This window comes from Phoca vitulina, unplaced genomic scaffold (genome assembly GCF_004348235.1).
Source record: "Phoca vitulina isolate PV1807 unplaced genomic scaffold, GSC_HSeal_1.0 scaffold40, whole genome shotgun sequence".
NCBI lineage: Eukaryota > Metazoa > Chordata > Mammalia > Carnivora > Phocidae > Phoca > Phoca vitulina.
Window position 1 is genome coordinate 14,328,810 of NW_022589743.1, and position 16,186 is coordinate 14,344,995.

Sequence of the window (16,186 nt, forward strand, 5' to 3'; positions counted from 1 at the left end):
TTTTTTTTTTTTAATGTTTTAAACAATAAGTAGAACACCACAAGGGGCAAACAGCACACCAGTGGTCCGAGTTTCGCAGGCAGCGGCCGATTTTTGACCACCGGTTTGAGCCATCATCCTAGCTACGACTACTGATGCGGCTTCTTCTACCGTCTCAGGCCTCTCCCGTCTCTCACTTCCATGCACCTTGCTTGCGGCCTGCAGAGCATCTCCCCAGGCGCCAGGTCACACCAGTTCATTCCCACTGCTTGACGGCTCCCTTGCCGTGATCCCCCCAGGTTACCCAGGAGACCGAGTGCAGACAACTGAGGCAGGCTGCCGGACTTCTCCCTCTCTGACTCCAGGCCCGCTCCCCTCCCCCGCACCGCGCTCTCCCTGGGCATACATCACTCCTTTGTTACCGGCCAAGGCCTCCCGCGCACCTCTATTCAACCCGTTGTAACGTCTCTCCACGTGTGTCTCCTGCTCTAGATGGCGATGGACGGCCATGGACGTAAGTGACCGCATCTTATTTGTCTGTGCTCTTGTGGGCCACTGCCGCTCAGAAGGTAGCTGGCAAATATTTTTTTAATAAATTACAAAATGAATGAATGATGACTGTTAGCCAAGTAAGGTAGAACTGTCTTAAGGATGTTTATTTCCCCACCCCATTTATACATAACTAAGACCTGAGCATCCTTTTGACAAAGACAGTTTTCTTCTTTCCCTTCATTGGCCCCCCAGCCCCCAGGGTGCAGAGGTGTTGAAGACAAGTGCTCTGGGAGCCAGGACAAGCTGCCTCCGCCCCTCCCACCCGCCTCTTACGGGCAGGTCCCTGGAGTCTCTGGAGCTTCCTTAATCCTCTTTCTCTTGAGTTTTGTTTTGTGAGGAAGTTTCCTTAGAGAACCTGAAAAGAGAAAGCGACACAGTCCTGATAACATAAGCAGTAAGAGAATCTCAGCCTGTAATGTGTCAGGGGGCGTAGTAGGGACAGAAAGGAAGAACGACAAAATCTTATCTTCACTTGCAACCTCTGTCCCTTCCTCTTTTCTCACAGAAACCCTGTGGTGGAGGAAGACTGTATCACCCCGATTTACAGATGAGGGATCTCACCTAAGCGCAGAGCCCACCCTGCCCAAAGCCTTAGGCAAGAGAGGGGCAGAGTCAGGACTAGACCACATTTCTTGACTCTGAGCCCTCCCCACACCCATCTCAGATTTCAGGCCCTGGTTCCCAGAACTTGGCTGCCGGATGGTTTGCCAACCCCCTGCCATCTTTTTACTTAAAAACTGACTTATGAACATGGTGCCAAAGAAACACCAGGTGGGTTACCTTTAATATCACAGATGGACTCAGTGATTGACCAGAGCCCGTTCACGGTGGGTCCAGCAGACAGCATGTGCTTTGTCATATAACACAAGGTGAAGAACACAACCTTGTCTGTAGCCCAGGCAAACAAATATTTAACAGGACTTCATTAGGACTTTTGATCTGAAGTCCTGTTTATGCACAGAGGAACAAGCTTAAAAAAAATGCCAAAAGGAAGCAACAAGTGTCAAGAGTGGGACATTCTGCAGAACAATGGCCTGATCTCTTCAACAAGTCAGGATGTGAAAAAGGGGATTTTGTTGGGTTCAAAGAGATGGAAGAGACATGAGCAGGTGCAATGATGCATGAGTGGGAAATCGGTGCAAGAAAGGTCTTGGACTACTGGGAAAATTTGAATAAGGAGTACTTAATCCAACAATTAGATGAAACGAAAACGTTGACATGGAATGCTGATCTAATTAACTGAAAAAAGCAAGTTCCAATCAAAATCCTATACGCAGTGAGATCTCATTTGGCTAAAATACATGTATTGATACGTATAAAAAACATCTGGAAAGTGCTAGCAGTAGGGAGGACAATGTGATGTTTATATTTTCTTATTTTTGCTTATCGGTATCACCTTATTTTCTATGCTACACTTATGTTTGTAGGAATAAAATGTTATTTCAAGAATTACATAAAAGCCAATGTTCTTAATCCACCCTCCAAGGCTTTTTCCTATTACCCCTCGTCCTGCACTTCTCCAACCTGCTCTTCCATTCACCTCCAGGCCCAGACTGTCTGCTAATTGCCCCTCACCTCTACACACAACTTTCCTTCCTCTCTTTCCCTCCCTTACCCCACTTCCCCTCCTCCTCTTCCCTTTCTTTAAAGCCTGTCCCAGAATTACCTCCTCCAGCCAGCCTGTCCTACCCTTTGCCCTATGGCCTCAGATGGCTCATTTGTAAAAGGGGGGTGATAATACCCATCTGAGGATGCCGCAGGGGTTAGGGTTAGGTGAAATAAAGATACCAATCCCCTGGTATGGAAGAGGCTGGCCCCAAAGCCCAGAGCTCACTTTCCTTATCTGATTCATGAACTGCGTGGCCTAAATCATCTTCATGATGGGCTGGCCTTCATTCCATTGGATATTTTGCTTCCTCAATTTAAACTATAGGCACCAGGGCCAAGGGCCATCACAGAGCCCAGACAGGGCTCTGGGCCTCAGTAATTGCCCGACTCACGCCCACTGCCCCTGCCCCGTTCTCCCTCCTGCTCTCCACTCGGGGCAGCTGTGACTGGTGGATGAGGCCCCGAGCGCCGCGGGCCTGCATCAATCCCAGCCGGCCTGACCCTCAGAGGAACACCTGGGGCCAATTTAGGACCACACTTGGAGATCCTAGGCCACTCTGTTCACCTTCACTTGCTCCCCCAGTAGCAAAGCAAGAACAGCTAACTGTGGTCCCAGAAGCCGGATCCAGAAGGGAGAGGGGTAAGTGGCTCCAACATCTCTTTGTACCTCAGTGTCCAGGAGGGGCCTTCATAGCTTCCGACCTTGGCTGGGACCCCTCACTGAAGAGTCTCTGTCCCCTCACCCCATAGCCTCTGTCCAGAGGGCCAAGCAGTGCAGTCGTGGCAGAGACCAAGGCTGCTGGGAAGGCCCATCCCAGGCCATCTGACTCGACTTTCCCCCAACTGTGGGAATGAACCACTTCCTTAGTCCATAGCCCACCCAACGCGGGCAGAGCAGGCTTCCCGCCTCTGCTTGGACACCTCCTGGGAGTCCCCACTCCTGACTGCTAGAGACGGTCTCTGCTTCTACTCCTATGGGCAAGTGGCTTCGTTTAAACTGTTCATTGAAAAACGCAGGATTCCAAACTGTGTGCATCATGGGACCTCCGGAGGGAAATCATGCAGAACGCTCAGGGGAGACACACCAAACCCTTTACTGGTCATGGCCTTGGGGGATGGGTGATTTTCCTCTCTCCTGTTTTACACTTATCTATACATTTCAAACTTTCTATAAGTGGCCCCGCAGGGAGGGGGACAAAAAAGAGAAAAGACGAAAGTGCAGAAGGGGAAGGAAACATGGACCGAGACAGAAGTGCAGGGTTAAAGGGAAGATGGGAAGGGAGGCTGTCGCTGCCCCCCACCTAAGGGCATTACCTTTCCCGCCCGGGCCCCGGGGTGGTGGCTCCGCCAGCAGGCAGGCCTCTCGGCCGGGCGCCTGCAGCTTGGACAGCCTCTCCTTCATGCAGCTGATGTTGTTCTGCAGCCCCCACGCGCTGCACAGCTTGGGCAGACTGTCTTCCTGGTCGGTCAGCACGGAGCTCTCCGGGCCGTCCAAGGGGCAGAACGCCACCTGCGATGGGCCCATAATGTTGAGGAGAGCGTGGAGAAGAGAGGGCCCCACGTTCCAGAGCCCCAGCCCTGCCCCCGTGAGGAAATGACTGCGGTCTGGCTGCACCTCACCCCCCCGCCGAGCCAGCAGGAGGCACGAGTCACAGATGGGGGAGAGGAAGGACCCTGGGGACACTGAGACCGGGCTGCCAACCGTCTCTTCTTGGGTGCTTCTTTACTTGGATATATGTCCTCCATCTCTTTTTAGAGTTATATATAGTGTCTTTTTTAATTTGCTTCGAGTTTTTATTTAAATTCTAGTTAACATAGTGTAATATTGGTTTCCGGAGTAGAATTTAGTGATTCGTCACTTCCATACAACACCCAGTGCTCCTCACAACAAGTGCCCTCCTTACTCCCCATCACCCAGCTGGCCCACCCCCCGCTCACCTCCCTCCAGCAACCCTCAGTTGCTATAGTTCTCTCTGGCTCTATAGTTAAGAGTTCTCCATAGTTAAGAGTCTCTTATGATTTGCTTCCCTCTCTCTTTTTTCCCCTTCTCCTATGTTCATCTGTTTTGTTTCTTAAATTCACATGAGTGAAAGCATGTGGTATTTGTCTTTCTCTGACTTATTTCGCTCAGCATAATACACTCTAACTCCATCCAAATCACTGCAAATGGCAAGATTTCATTCTTTTTGATGGATGATATATATATATCTCATATCTTCTTTATCCATTCATCAGTCAATGGACGTTTGGGTTCTTTCCATAATTTGGCTATTGTTGATAATGCTGCTATAAACATCGGGATGCACGTGCCCCTTCAAATCAGTATTTTTGTATCCTTTGGGTAAATACCTAGTCGTGCAATTGCTGAGTCATAAGGTAGTTCTATGTTTAACTTTTAGAGGAACCCCCATACTGTTTTCCACAGTGGCTGCGGAAAGTGTTAGGAGGGTTCCTTTTTCTCTGCATCCTCACCAACACCTGTTGTTTCCTGTGTTGTTGATTTTAGCCATTCTGACAGGTGTGAGGTGGCATCTCATTGTAGTTTTGATTCCTATTTCCCTGATGATGAGTGATGTTGGGCATCTTCTCATGTGTCTGTTGGCCTAGAGTTATTAGTGCCTTATGCATTTGTTTGTAATGAAACAGTAGCATTTGTTTTAAAGTCCTTGGCAAAATTAAAATTGAGAGCCTAGAAATATCTTTTGAAATTTTCCTGGCCAGTGAAATCCAGGAATCACTAAAATGACAACACCTCATATTCAGAGGAGGATTCCCTGAAATGATCCACCCATTCATGTTCAGAGGAAGAAACAGAGACCCAAGGGGGAAGGGATTGGGTTAAAGCTGCGTAGCTAGAGTGGGGTGGGGTGCTGTAGTTAGAGCAAGGCTTTCCCCTGAGCCAGATTACGTTTGAACCCGGCTCTTCCCCCCACTGGCTATGTGGTCTGGGTCATGTTACCTTACCTCTCTGCATCTGGCATCTTCATTTACACACTGTGGACAGTAATTGTAATTACCATGTAGGGTTACTTTTGAAGATTATAGGAGGGAACATAAAGGGCCTGGCACATAGAAACTGTTACCTATGATTCTTATTTTGAACCAGTGATTCCCAAAGGGTGCTCTGTGAATTCCTGGGGACCCCTGAAATATTTTGACCCTGCTGACCCCCTGAAAAGTGAGGTCTACTCAAAGTGCAAGAGAGAAACCAATGGATTCTAATGAACCTAGTGTGAAAAGGTCATTGGTACAAATCTGAGAAAGCTACATACTGTATGATTCCAACTGATGACATTCTGGAAATACTGAGACAGTAAAAAGATGAGTGGTTGCCAGGAGTTTGGAGGGAAAGGATGGAGGGATGAATATGTGGAGCACAGGGTTTTTACGGCAGTGAAACTATTCTGTACGATACTGGAACGGTGGATACATGTCAGTATGCATTTGTCAAAACCTATAGGGTGGCTCAGGTCATGATCCCAGGGTCCTGGGATGGAGCCCCGCATCGGGCTCCCTGCTTGGCAGAGGGCTTCTCCCTCTCCTCCCCGCTCGTGCTCTCTCTCCCTATCTCTGTCTCTCTCTCTCAAATAAATAAATAAAATCTTAAAAAAAAAAACCTAGCATGTACAACACAAAGAGTGGGCCCTAATATAAAGTATGGACATTATTTAGTTAATAATGTGTCATAAATAATGTGTCAATACTGGCTTAGTGATGGTAATAAATGTGCCTCTCTAATGCAAAATGCTAATAACGAGGGAAACAGGAGGGGTTAGTATATGGGAAATCTCTGCACTTTCCACACAAAGTTTCTGTAAACCTAAAACTATATATATATATATATAGACATTCATTGATATGGTTTCAGATTCCACATTGCTAATAAGTAGCTGCCACTTGTTGGGTTTTGGTGTGATGTCAAAGAAAAATATCCATGACTATCTGCAAATGCTAGGAAAATCCTCTTCTCTCACTACACATCTGTACGGGCCGGGTTTTCTTCACGTACCTTAACCAAGTCACATATCATAAGACACTGCAGAAGCAGCTCTTTTCCATTAAGCCAGACACTAAAGAGATTTGCGAAAATGTCAAACAATGCTGCTCTTCTCACTACATTTTTTTGTTTTGAAAAATACAGCTATTCCTTGTAAAAATTATTTATGTTAAAATGTAATGGGCTCCTTGTTTTTATTTTTAAATGGATTAGTGAGTACATATTTTGAATTTTTTCTTTAGTTTTAATTTTAAAGATTTTATTTATTTATTTGAGAGAGAGAGAGAGAGACAGCAAGAGAGGGAACACAAGCAGGGGGAGTGGGAGAGGGAGAAGCAGGCTTCCCGCTGAGCAGGGAGCCCGATGCGGGGCTCGATCCCAGGACCCTGGGACCATGACCTGAGCCAAAGGCAGACGCTTAATGGCTGAGCCACCCAGGCACCCCTAGTTTTAATTTCTAATAGGGCAAATATCAATAGCTATAACCTACATAAACAAATGCTTTGGGGGCTTCTCAATAGCTTTTTAAGAGGGTGAACATGACTTGAGTCCAAAATGTTTGAGAGTCACTGTTTTTGAACAAAGCCAGGCCAGGCTCCATCTGATAGTCCTCCTTCCCCAAGCTGGCTGTGCCTCTCTGCCTGGCTTCCACCATCCCCACTCATAGCCTCTCAGGAATGTCCCTGCACCAGTGAAATCCAGGTGCGGGTGTGGGTGTGGAGAGTGAAGAAATACCAAGAAATACATCGGGGTGTGGGTGTGGAGAGTGAAGAAATACCAAGAACTTGAAGCTGAGCCTCTGCCCTCTTCAGCCCCACTTTGCCCCCTGTCGGGGGTAAAGGTAGGGGCAGTGGGGTCTCCCTGAGGCAGTGAGTGTGGAAACAAGTCGAGGGATGCTGGCGGTATCAGAGGGCCCCCTCAGCCCCAGGCCTCCCCCCCACAATCCAAGAACACACCAGCCAACCCTCAGCTGGGCCTGGGAGGAGCTTTCCTGAGCGCCTCACCAGGAACTTGGCCGTCTGGTTGCTCTTGGTGTACTTGTAAAGCCTGCGAAGCTGTCTCGCCTCTAATTCCGAGAAGAGAGAAACAAATCGCCAGAGCATCCTGCAGGGGAGAAACCAAGGCTGAGGGAGGCAGAGCACAGTCCCTCTCCCTTCAGCATCTGTCTTGTGTCCATGACCCACTCAGGGAGAAATGGACCACATCCTGCCTCCTTGGATTTGGTCAGGGACGTGGAGAGGTGGACATTTGCTAAACCTTGAGTACCCCATCCTGGTGATGGACACCCACACCACACAGCAGTTGTTTAATCAGAGGTCATTCTCCACAGGGTCAGGAGAGTTCTTTGTCCACTGCGTGTGCAAGCTGCCATGAATCAGTGCTGCCCTGAATAACTAGAGGCCCCTGTTCTCTCCAGCCCTCCTTCACCATGCTCACTCCAGGATCCTCACTCTTTCACATAAAGGTGAAGGACTCAGGGATCTTGACTGAGGTGTGTCCTTGAATGGGGGGGTGGCGGGGCCCAGGAGTGGGTATAGTGGGAAGGGCAAGAAGGCTGCCCTACTTCCTCCAGTGCTTGATTTCCCAGGTTCGGCAGTAGTGCTGCAGAAAGGTGTTGATGTGGTCCCCTAGGACCACCAGGCTCTGCTTCATGTACTTCAGCTTCTTCTTCTGGGGGAGGTCCCTGGGCAGGTGCAACTTTCGCAGGAACTTCTTCAGTGGCCTTAGATATTCTTTACACTGAAGAGGCAACAGGTGAAGTGAGCGACCATAGGAGAAAAGAAGAGGCAGATGGGTAGCCCCAAGTAACCAGCAGCCCTTATGGGCCAGGAAGTGTTAAGTGGGTTAAGTAAGGAGGCTCTCGTCAAGGTCTTACTTGACATGACAAGTGGGACAATGAGGCCTGCCAATTTCTGACCCAGGTCTCCTGGCCTGGAGGAGGGACAGGGTCCCTTACTCACAATTTTGAAGGTGTCCTGGCCCAGGCCCTTGGCATGGCGTACAAGTGAGTCTCTGGTGGGCGTGGTGCCGGAACCCTTCTCCAAGCAGGGTACACCTGTCACCTGGGAGGAGGCAGGGTGCCGCGGTCAGCTGGGGAGCTCCTGAGGGGCAATTCGAGGCAACCAGTGGTCCAAACTCCAACCAAAGCCCTTCTCCGTTTTCCCTAGGACCTCTTCCTTGGCCCAGCCCTGAGGCGAGTAAGCCCTCAGCAAAGAAACCCATCCCTGAAGATCCCTGCTTAGAAAACCTAGAATGCCCTGCCCATTTCTTTTATAATCCTTAGAGCACAGTATTGTAGCTAATTTTGCAAAGCACTTGATAAACATGAACTCATTTTATTCTCCCACAAATTCTGTAAGGTGAGGTATCATTATCCCTGATTACGGATGAGAACACTTTGAGGCACCAAGCGATTTAAGGGACTCCTTGGGGGAATGAGCAGGGAGTCATTCACTCATTCATTCAGCAAACATTTATTGAGTGCCTAAGTCCCAGGCCCACCTCCAACCCTCAGCATCAAGCCGCAATAATGAGCACTCCGAAAAGCATGTGACAGTGATGGTAATGAGAAGAAGCTCTCTGACAGCAAACGTGGGGCCAAAAAACAAAAACAAAAACAAAACAAAACTGAAAATTAATGAAGACAAAGTGACTATGAAATAATACTTGAAGTCAGAGCACAGGATTAGATTGACACAGTAGGATTTGCACCTGACTTTGCAAAAGCCTCTCGGAAAAGTGAGCATTAATTCCTGCCTGTGTTCAGGAAGACCCAGGCCCAGACCACTCTGAAGGCGGAGACCAGGGAGAGGGTGGAAGGGAAACGGAGAGAGTATGGAACCGAGGCTCGTCCAGGCCCCAGAGCGAGGGGACTCTGGCGGATCGGCTCCATAAACACACCAGTGCTACCACACAACCAAGCACACAGACCGTAACTCAAGTGTGCACACACACGCACACACAGAGATGAGCGCTTGTCTCCACAACCAACAATCATCTTGCCAGGAATGTATGTCTTTGAATGAATTAACCTTCTCTTGCTCTTTCCGTCTCCTGCTAGCTCATGTACATCACCATTTTTCCTTCTTCTTTTCTTCCCTGAATCTCATGTTCTCTGCTTTCCAAGACCAGCCCTTCAAGGACCCTCCGTTCTTCCCTCCCTCGCCTCCCTAGCCCCATTTCACCTCGTTTAGTGGCTTGTCCCCTTCAGCCCCTTGCCCATCGGAGGCCTCCATCTCAACAGGTGCACTGGCGGCCTCCAGAGTGGCCCTCGTTATGTCCCCTCAGGCTTCTGACCTACTGCTTCTGTGACCTGAGTGTCTCAGGGAGTGGGCAGGTTGGCTCCAGAACTCGGAGCAAAACCATGGCAACTGCCAACACAGAGCCTAGCTCCCCTCCCCCTCCCATGCCCTCGTTCTTGGGGGTGGCCACCAGCCACCTCCTTCAACAGGGAACAGAACTCGGGAAGCGAGCAAGATGTGCCGAGTAGACCCAGGACTTTGTCAGAGCTCAGCGCTGGCCAGGTGGGGCTGTAACCCCTTTTCCCAGGAGAACCGTCAGATGCCGGTGATTGTGACCCCTGGTAAGAGCTTTAGAGTCACTTTCCTGCGTGTGTATCGCTGATGACTCCTCGGTTATGCCCTGGGCTCCCCGTGATGAGGGCCATGGGTTATAACGTTTCTTTCTGGCTTGGGGACAAAGGTCTAGAGGGTGCCCGGAGAGAATGGCATACAGCAAGCCTCTCCTGAGACGGATCTCCTCTTCTGTTCCTCCGTAGCCTCCGGAAAGTCAATAAGCCAGTTGTGTTGGGCGATGGTTAAGTGGTGGTAGCGTTCTTAGGGAGGGTGCAAAAAATACAAGCTACCATGTAATATTATCTCAATTGAGCCTCGCAGCAGTCTTCTCTGAGGTGGGTACCGCAGTGACCCCATTTCACAGAAGAGGAGCCGAGACGCAGAGAGGTCCGGTGACTTGCCTTAGGTCCGCGGCCACTAAGTGGGGCGCGGGGCTTTCGGTCGGATCCGGACCGCTCTAGCCTTCCCCACCCGCGCCGCCCTCCGGGGATCCGAGGCCGCGAGAGGCATTGCTGCTGCGGGAGTCCCGGCGCCTGCCTGGCCGGCTCGGCCCGGAGGCGCTCGGAGGTGCGGGGTCCCAGCCGCGACCTCGCCCCTGACTCGGCCCCGCGCCCGCTCCGACCTCCAGCGGCGCACGGCGGGGTTCGGCGCTGATGGGACCGGTGCAGCCTCCGCTTACTCAACCTGCATCTTCTTCCCGGGGACGCTGAGCTCCATGTCCTGGCCCTTGCCCTCGTGTCCTCTGGGCCCGGGGTCCCCCCGCTCCACCGCTGCAGCCCCCAGTCCATACTTCCCACTTCCTCCCCTGCCCTCGCCGGCACCCGGTCCGACCACCGTGGCCAACGCAGCCGGGCTGGGAGCCCCACCCCGCCCCGCTCCGCCCCGCCCCGCGAAGTCGTGCCAGGCCTCCCTCTCGCCATCTGGCGGCGGTACCAGCACACGACAGGGACACTGTGGCTGAGGACATGCCTAGGGGAATGTGGCTCCCCTCCAAACTGGAAAGCCTGGTGTGTTTGAGCATTAATCCAGGACTACTTTGCGGCTATTAAGAAGGAAATTGTATTGGCAAGAGTAAGGGAAAGGGGGCTCTCTTATACACTTCTCCTGGGAACAATGCAGAATGTTAAATGCACGTTCCCTTTGGCCCACAAATTCTACTTCTAGGAGTTGGTCCTAAGGAAAGATGATGTGTGCATAAGGACTGTTACAATGGTGACAATTTGGAAACAATTGAAGTGTCATCAGTAGGAAAGGGTAAATAAACTGTGGAACACCAATACTTAAAAATACTACTCTATTAAATAGTAAATAAAATTAATTAGGGGCGCCTGGGTGGCTCAGTCGGTTGAGCGTCTGCCTTCGGCTCAGGTCATGATCCCGGGGTCCTGGGATCGAGCCCCGCCTCGGGCTCCCTGCCCAGCGTGAAGCCTGCTTCTCCCTCTCCCACTCCCCCTGCTTGTGTTCCCTCTCTGGCTGTGTCTCTCTCTGTCAAATAAATAAACAAAATCTTAAAAAAAAATTAAAAAAATATTTTACTACTGAAATACTATTATTAAAATATTACTCTATATCTACATAATACTAATTAAAAATTTTTAAAATTACTACTTTATATTTAATGAGGTGGAAAACAAGAACTAAAGCAGCATGTGTGGTATGATTCCATTTTTGAAAGTATGGATTTATATATGCATAGAAAAAAGTCTTGAAGGATACACTTCAAAATATAAAGGGTGAGGGGCGCCTGAGTGGCTCAGTCGTTAAGTGTCTGCCTTCCGCTCAGGTCATGATCCCAGGGTCCTGGGATCAAGCCCCACATTGGGCTCTCTGCTCAGCGGGAAGCCTGCTTCTTCCTCTCCCGCTCCCCCTGCTTATGTTTCCTCTCTCGCTGTGTCTCTCTCTGTCAAATAAATAAATAAAATCTTTTAAAAAATATATAAAGGGTGATTTTTCACCTTTTTTGCATATTGTCTGCATTTCTAAAACTAATGAATATGCTTTACATTTACAGTCAGGAAAAAAAGGGAGAGCTGAATCTTTTAAAAAGTTACTCATAAGGAATAAATAACATCATTAAAAATGTTATATAATGCTAAGATTAAAAACACAAACCAAAAGAGTACTACATTATAGCTCTGAGAAGCCAACATGAATATGGACCAAGACTGGAAGAAAACAATAGAAAAAAGAAACAAGGAATTGAACACAGATATAGATATTATATATCTATTCCTCCCCCTGCCCCAAATAATATTTACAATTCAAAAGGGGGAAGTAAGTCAGAACCTCAAAGTTTATCTGTCCCTGCCTGCTCCCTCATCTCACTCCACTTCTCCTTTTCCCTCCCAGAGCCTCCAACAAGTGCTAGACTCTGGATGCCTGCCCTGTTCCCATAATGGTTTTATTATCAGCCATAGGGAGTAGCCTGAAAAGAAAATTGAGCCTACCCGCAGCTAGGAATAATGACTCAACACTCAACATAAAAACAAAAATCCATTGCCTTTGGGAGACATTCTTCAAAATCCAATTGGTTAGCATAAAATGACATTATAGGGCAAGTCAACTCATTGAACTGGGTCACTCCTCCAATATTTAATTTAAAAAAAACTGTGCCATGTACTTCAGGCAGGTGGGGTGAAGGTGAGGGTGAGGATGTTAATTTGTTCACCCTCCACTCTATGCAGGTTGGCATATTCCTTAATGGTATGGGCTGGTTTCATAATCATTATGGCTCACCCCTACCCTCTAGTGACAAAAATCTTGTTGTATGTCCTAAATTCAGGGGACAGGGAAAATGACTCTTGGCATCTACTGCCTACACTTCCTCTCATAGACTTGAAGATCTTTCCATCTCTCTCCCTGGGTTAAACAGTGACTCAGAGACTTTTAATTCCCTTAAAGAACTCTCTCTATATCCCTTTTTTTTTATTTAAAAAAATTTTTTTAAAGATTTTATTTATTTATTTGACAGAGACACAGCGAGAGGGGGAACACAAGCAGGGGGAGTGGGAGAGGGAGAAGCAGGCTTCCCACTGAGCAGGGAGCCCCATGTGGGGCTCGATCCCAGGACCCCGGGATCATGACCTGAGCTGAAGGCAGACGCTTAACCGACTGAGCCACCCAGGCGTCCCTCTTTTTTTTTTTTTTTTTTTTTTTTACGATTTTATTTATTTATTTGACAGAGCACAAGCAGGGGAAGCAACTGGCAGAGGGAAAGGGAGAAGCAGACTCCTCCCCGAGCAGGGAGCCCGATGCGGGGCTCGATCCCAGGACCCTGGGATCATGATCTGAGCTGAAGGCAGATGCTTAATGACTGAGCCACCCAGGTGCCCCTTTATCTCTTTCTTTAATAAGAAACCCAAGGGTATCTTAGCATTGCCAAAAGAAACCCCTTGATCTTGTTCTAAATTATCCAATTAGAATTGTATCAAGTCTCCAAGAAAAGGAGGGCCATTTAAATTCCCACCGTAGCTGGAGTGCTGGGTCTGGAGGAAATGTGACAGTTTCTGGCTGAGGGCCAAGGCATCCCTAATCCAAGGCCACGAGGGATTCTATCACTGCCTAAGGCAAAGTCTCTTAACATGGGGTCCACTGATAGGCCTGAGAGAATCAACAAACCCATTGAAACTCTTAACTAGCAAGTTAAGGCCTCATTGCCTTCATCAGGTAGTCAGAGAGGTCTATAGCCTAAAGAAGTTAAGAACCTAAGGGTGTAGACCTTCTTCTGAGCCATGGTTTTTCAGATGGGTCTTTAAATCTGAGCTCAGGGAAACCCGCAAATGGAGGTCGTGTGAGAAATGCCAGAAACACAGTTAATCTGGAGAGAAACAGGATAAAGGAAGAAGGCAAGGGGGTTTTTGGTCTAACTAACCATATTCCAGACCAGACCCAAGAAACCAGCGACTAAGGAGAAGGCCACTGAGATCCTTGAGCATGTCCAGTAAAGGTGATATACCTCACCCCCTGCGAGCAGCCTGCACCCATCCCTCACCAGCGGGAACGAAGCTCCCTCTGCACTAATCCAAGGGTGAGAGCCTGTCAGGACGGAGTCTACGGCGTGACACCTTTCCCTCTCACCCTGGCAGGACATAGGCACATCTCTGCATGCTGCTCAGGAGCATCTGTTCATCTCCTCTCCTCTCAAAATAGTTCTCAAAAATATTTGGTACTTTTTCCTTCACTCCTATCTGCTATTTACTGTAGTTTTCCATTTATGGAGCCCTGGTTTAATTTCACTTCGTTTTTTTTTTTTTTTTATAGCAATGTTTTAATTTGGGCTTTATGGGCTCTAAAAATACCTTGTCAGGATATCAAAAGTAACACCACAGAATGGCAAACTTTAACTTCAGAGCATGTTTCTAAACAATTTAATGATATGCAAGCTTCTGAGATGGTGTTAAATTGCTGGGCCTAATGATTTCCACTTGCCTCTCTCTGGAAGGTGTTCTTTCCTAAGATGGGAGGCAGGGAGATGCGCAGGAGAAAATTGTATGGTCAACGAATATTGGAGCTGGGAAGGATTTTGGAGAGGAAAAATGCCACCCCTATGTTTGCTACAAGTCGGGTGGGAGGCATGGGGTGGCGGGGTGATAGACATTGGGGAGGGTATGTGCTATGGTGAGCGCTGTGAATTGTGCAAGACTATTGAATCACAGACCTGTACCTCTGAAAGAAATAATACATTATATGTTAAAAAAAAGAAGAAGATAGTAGGAAGGGAAAAATGAAGGGGGGCAAATCGGAGGGGGAGACGAACCATGAGAGACTATGGACTCTGAGAAACAAACAGGGATCTAGAGGGGAGGGGTGTGGGGGGGATGGGTTAGCCTGGTGATGGGTATTAAAGAGGGCATGTATTGGATGGAGCATTGGGTGTTATACACAAACAATGAATCATGGAACACTACATCAAAAACTAATGATGTATGGTGATTAACATAATAAAATAAAAAAAATTTGCTACAAGTCCTGCAAGTTGTCCCCAAAGGACTTACTCTCACCGTCTCTCCTTCAGGGCACCATAGTTGTACCCACTGCCTTTGGCCTAGATTTGGTGGTACTGGGGGGCTAATCTCAGGTTTTCCAGACTGAGAAAAATTCCGATGAGAAAAATCACCTCACCTTGGACTTTCAGAATCAGAATTTCCCAGGAGGGCCTGGGAATCAATACTTTCATATGTCCAAGGCACTTATCATTAGGCAAACTTGGAAGATGCTGTGTGGTGAGGTGAATCCCGAATTGGCCCTTGTTTAAACTGAACTGGGTAAATTATGGACTCTCCAGTGTTGTGTCAGAGCTGGCTCTAACAGGCTCATGAGAGCAGATTATTAAATTTTTAGGAATTTTGCCAGCTGTTTGTTAAACACAGACATTATTAAATGATATTGAAAGCAGGGACTCGGGGTGCCTGGGTGGCTCAGTCGGTTGAGCGTCCCTGCTTCGGGCTCCCTGCTCAGTGGAGAGCCTGCTTCTCCCTCTCCCTCTGCTGTTCCCCCTGCTTGTGCTCTCTCTCTCTCTGTCAAATAAATAAATAAATAAAATATTAAAAAAAAAAAAGAAAGCAGGGACTCAAATACATACTTGTGCACTAGTATTCAGAGCAACATTACTCACAATAGCCAAAAGGTAGAAACAACCCAAATGCCCATCAGCAGATGAATGGATAAACAAAATGTGGCCTATGCATGCAATAGAATTTTATTCAGCCATAAAAAGGAATGAAATTTTTATATGTGCCGCAATATGGATGATCCTTGCAAACATTATGCTAAATGAAATAAGCCAGATGCCAAAGAACAAATATTATATGATTCCACTTATATTAAATATCTGGAACAGAAAAATTCATAGAGATAGGAATAGAATAGAAGTTACGAGCATGTGGGAGGAAGGAAGAATCATTACAGAGTTTCTGTCTGGGATGATAAAAAAAAGTTCTGGAAATAGATAGTGGTGGTGGCCATACAACATTGTGAGTATACTTAATGCCACTAACGTGTACACTTAAAAAAGGTTAAAATGGTAAATTTAATGTTATGTATGTTTTGCCACAATAAAAAGTTAATTCTGTAAAAATAAAATTAAATATCAACTTACAATTAAAGAAATTCTATTGAAGACAAAATAATATTCAACAGTCAGCCCTTCCTGGTTATTTTTCTACATTTAACAGTTACATTTGCCCTGGCGGTTTTATGTCTGTTGTATTGGTGAAGTAGAAACACTATATAAACGGGCGCTGCCGAGCACTTCTTCCCAAGTGCACATGCAGCCATGTTATATTGGTCACTGGATGTCAGCTGTAGAGGGAGTATTTACACAACAGAAATCAAAACCACTACAAATCAGGATCCTCTTCTCCCCACCCAACTGCTCATTAAGCATTTGCCAGCACACCACTCTTTCCAAACCATAATTTCCTCAATGGCAAAAAGGAAATAAAACTTATCGCAGAGTTTCTCTAAGGATTGAAGA

General features: G+C 47.6%; 1 protein-coding gene across 1 annotated transcript; it reads right to left on the reverse strand.

Moving 5' to 3' along the window:
* Positions 1-800: 800 nt before the first annotated feature.
* Positions 801-10,563, reverse strand: CUNH17orf64 (chromosome unknown C17orf64 homolog). The gene is made up of 6 exons (XM_032428960.1): positions 9,322-10,563; positions 8,098-8,199; positions 7,701-7,876; positions 7,141-7,240; positions 3,454-3,649; positions 801-886 (listed from the first exon to the last, which is right to left on the reverse strand). The coding sequence occupies exons 1-6, from the start codon at positions 9,370-9,372 to the stop codon at positions 801-803; spliced, it is 711 nt and encodes a 236-aa protein (XP_032284851.1). The 5' UTR covers positions 9,373-10,563.
* Positions 10,564-16,186: the final 5,623 nt, after the last annotated feature.

Excerpts from the sequence above, each read along its gene's own strand:
- CUNH17orf64 (XM_032428960.1), bottom strand. The coding sequence starts at position 9,372 with ATGGAGGCCTCCGATGGGCAAGGGGCTGAAGGGGACAAGCCACTAAAC. Across the intron at positions 7,877-8,097 it reads GCCAGGACACCTTCAAAATT|TGTAAAGAATATCTAAGGCC; the intron begins GTGAGTAAGGGA and ends TTGCCTCTTCAG. Across the intron at positions 3,650-7,140 it reads ACCAGACGGCCAAGTTCCTG|GTGGCGTTCTGCCCCTTGGA; the intron begins GTGAGGCGCTCA and ends GGCCCATCGCAG.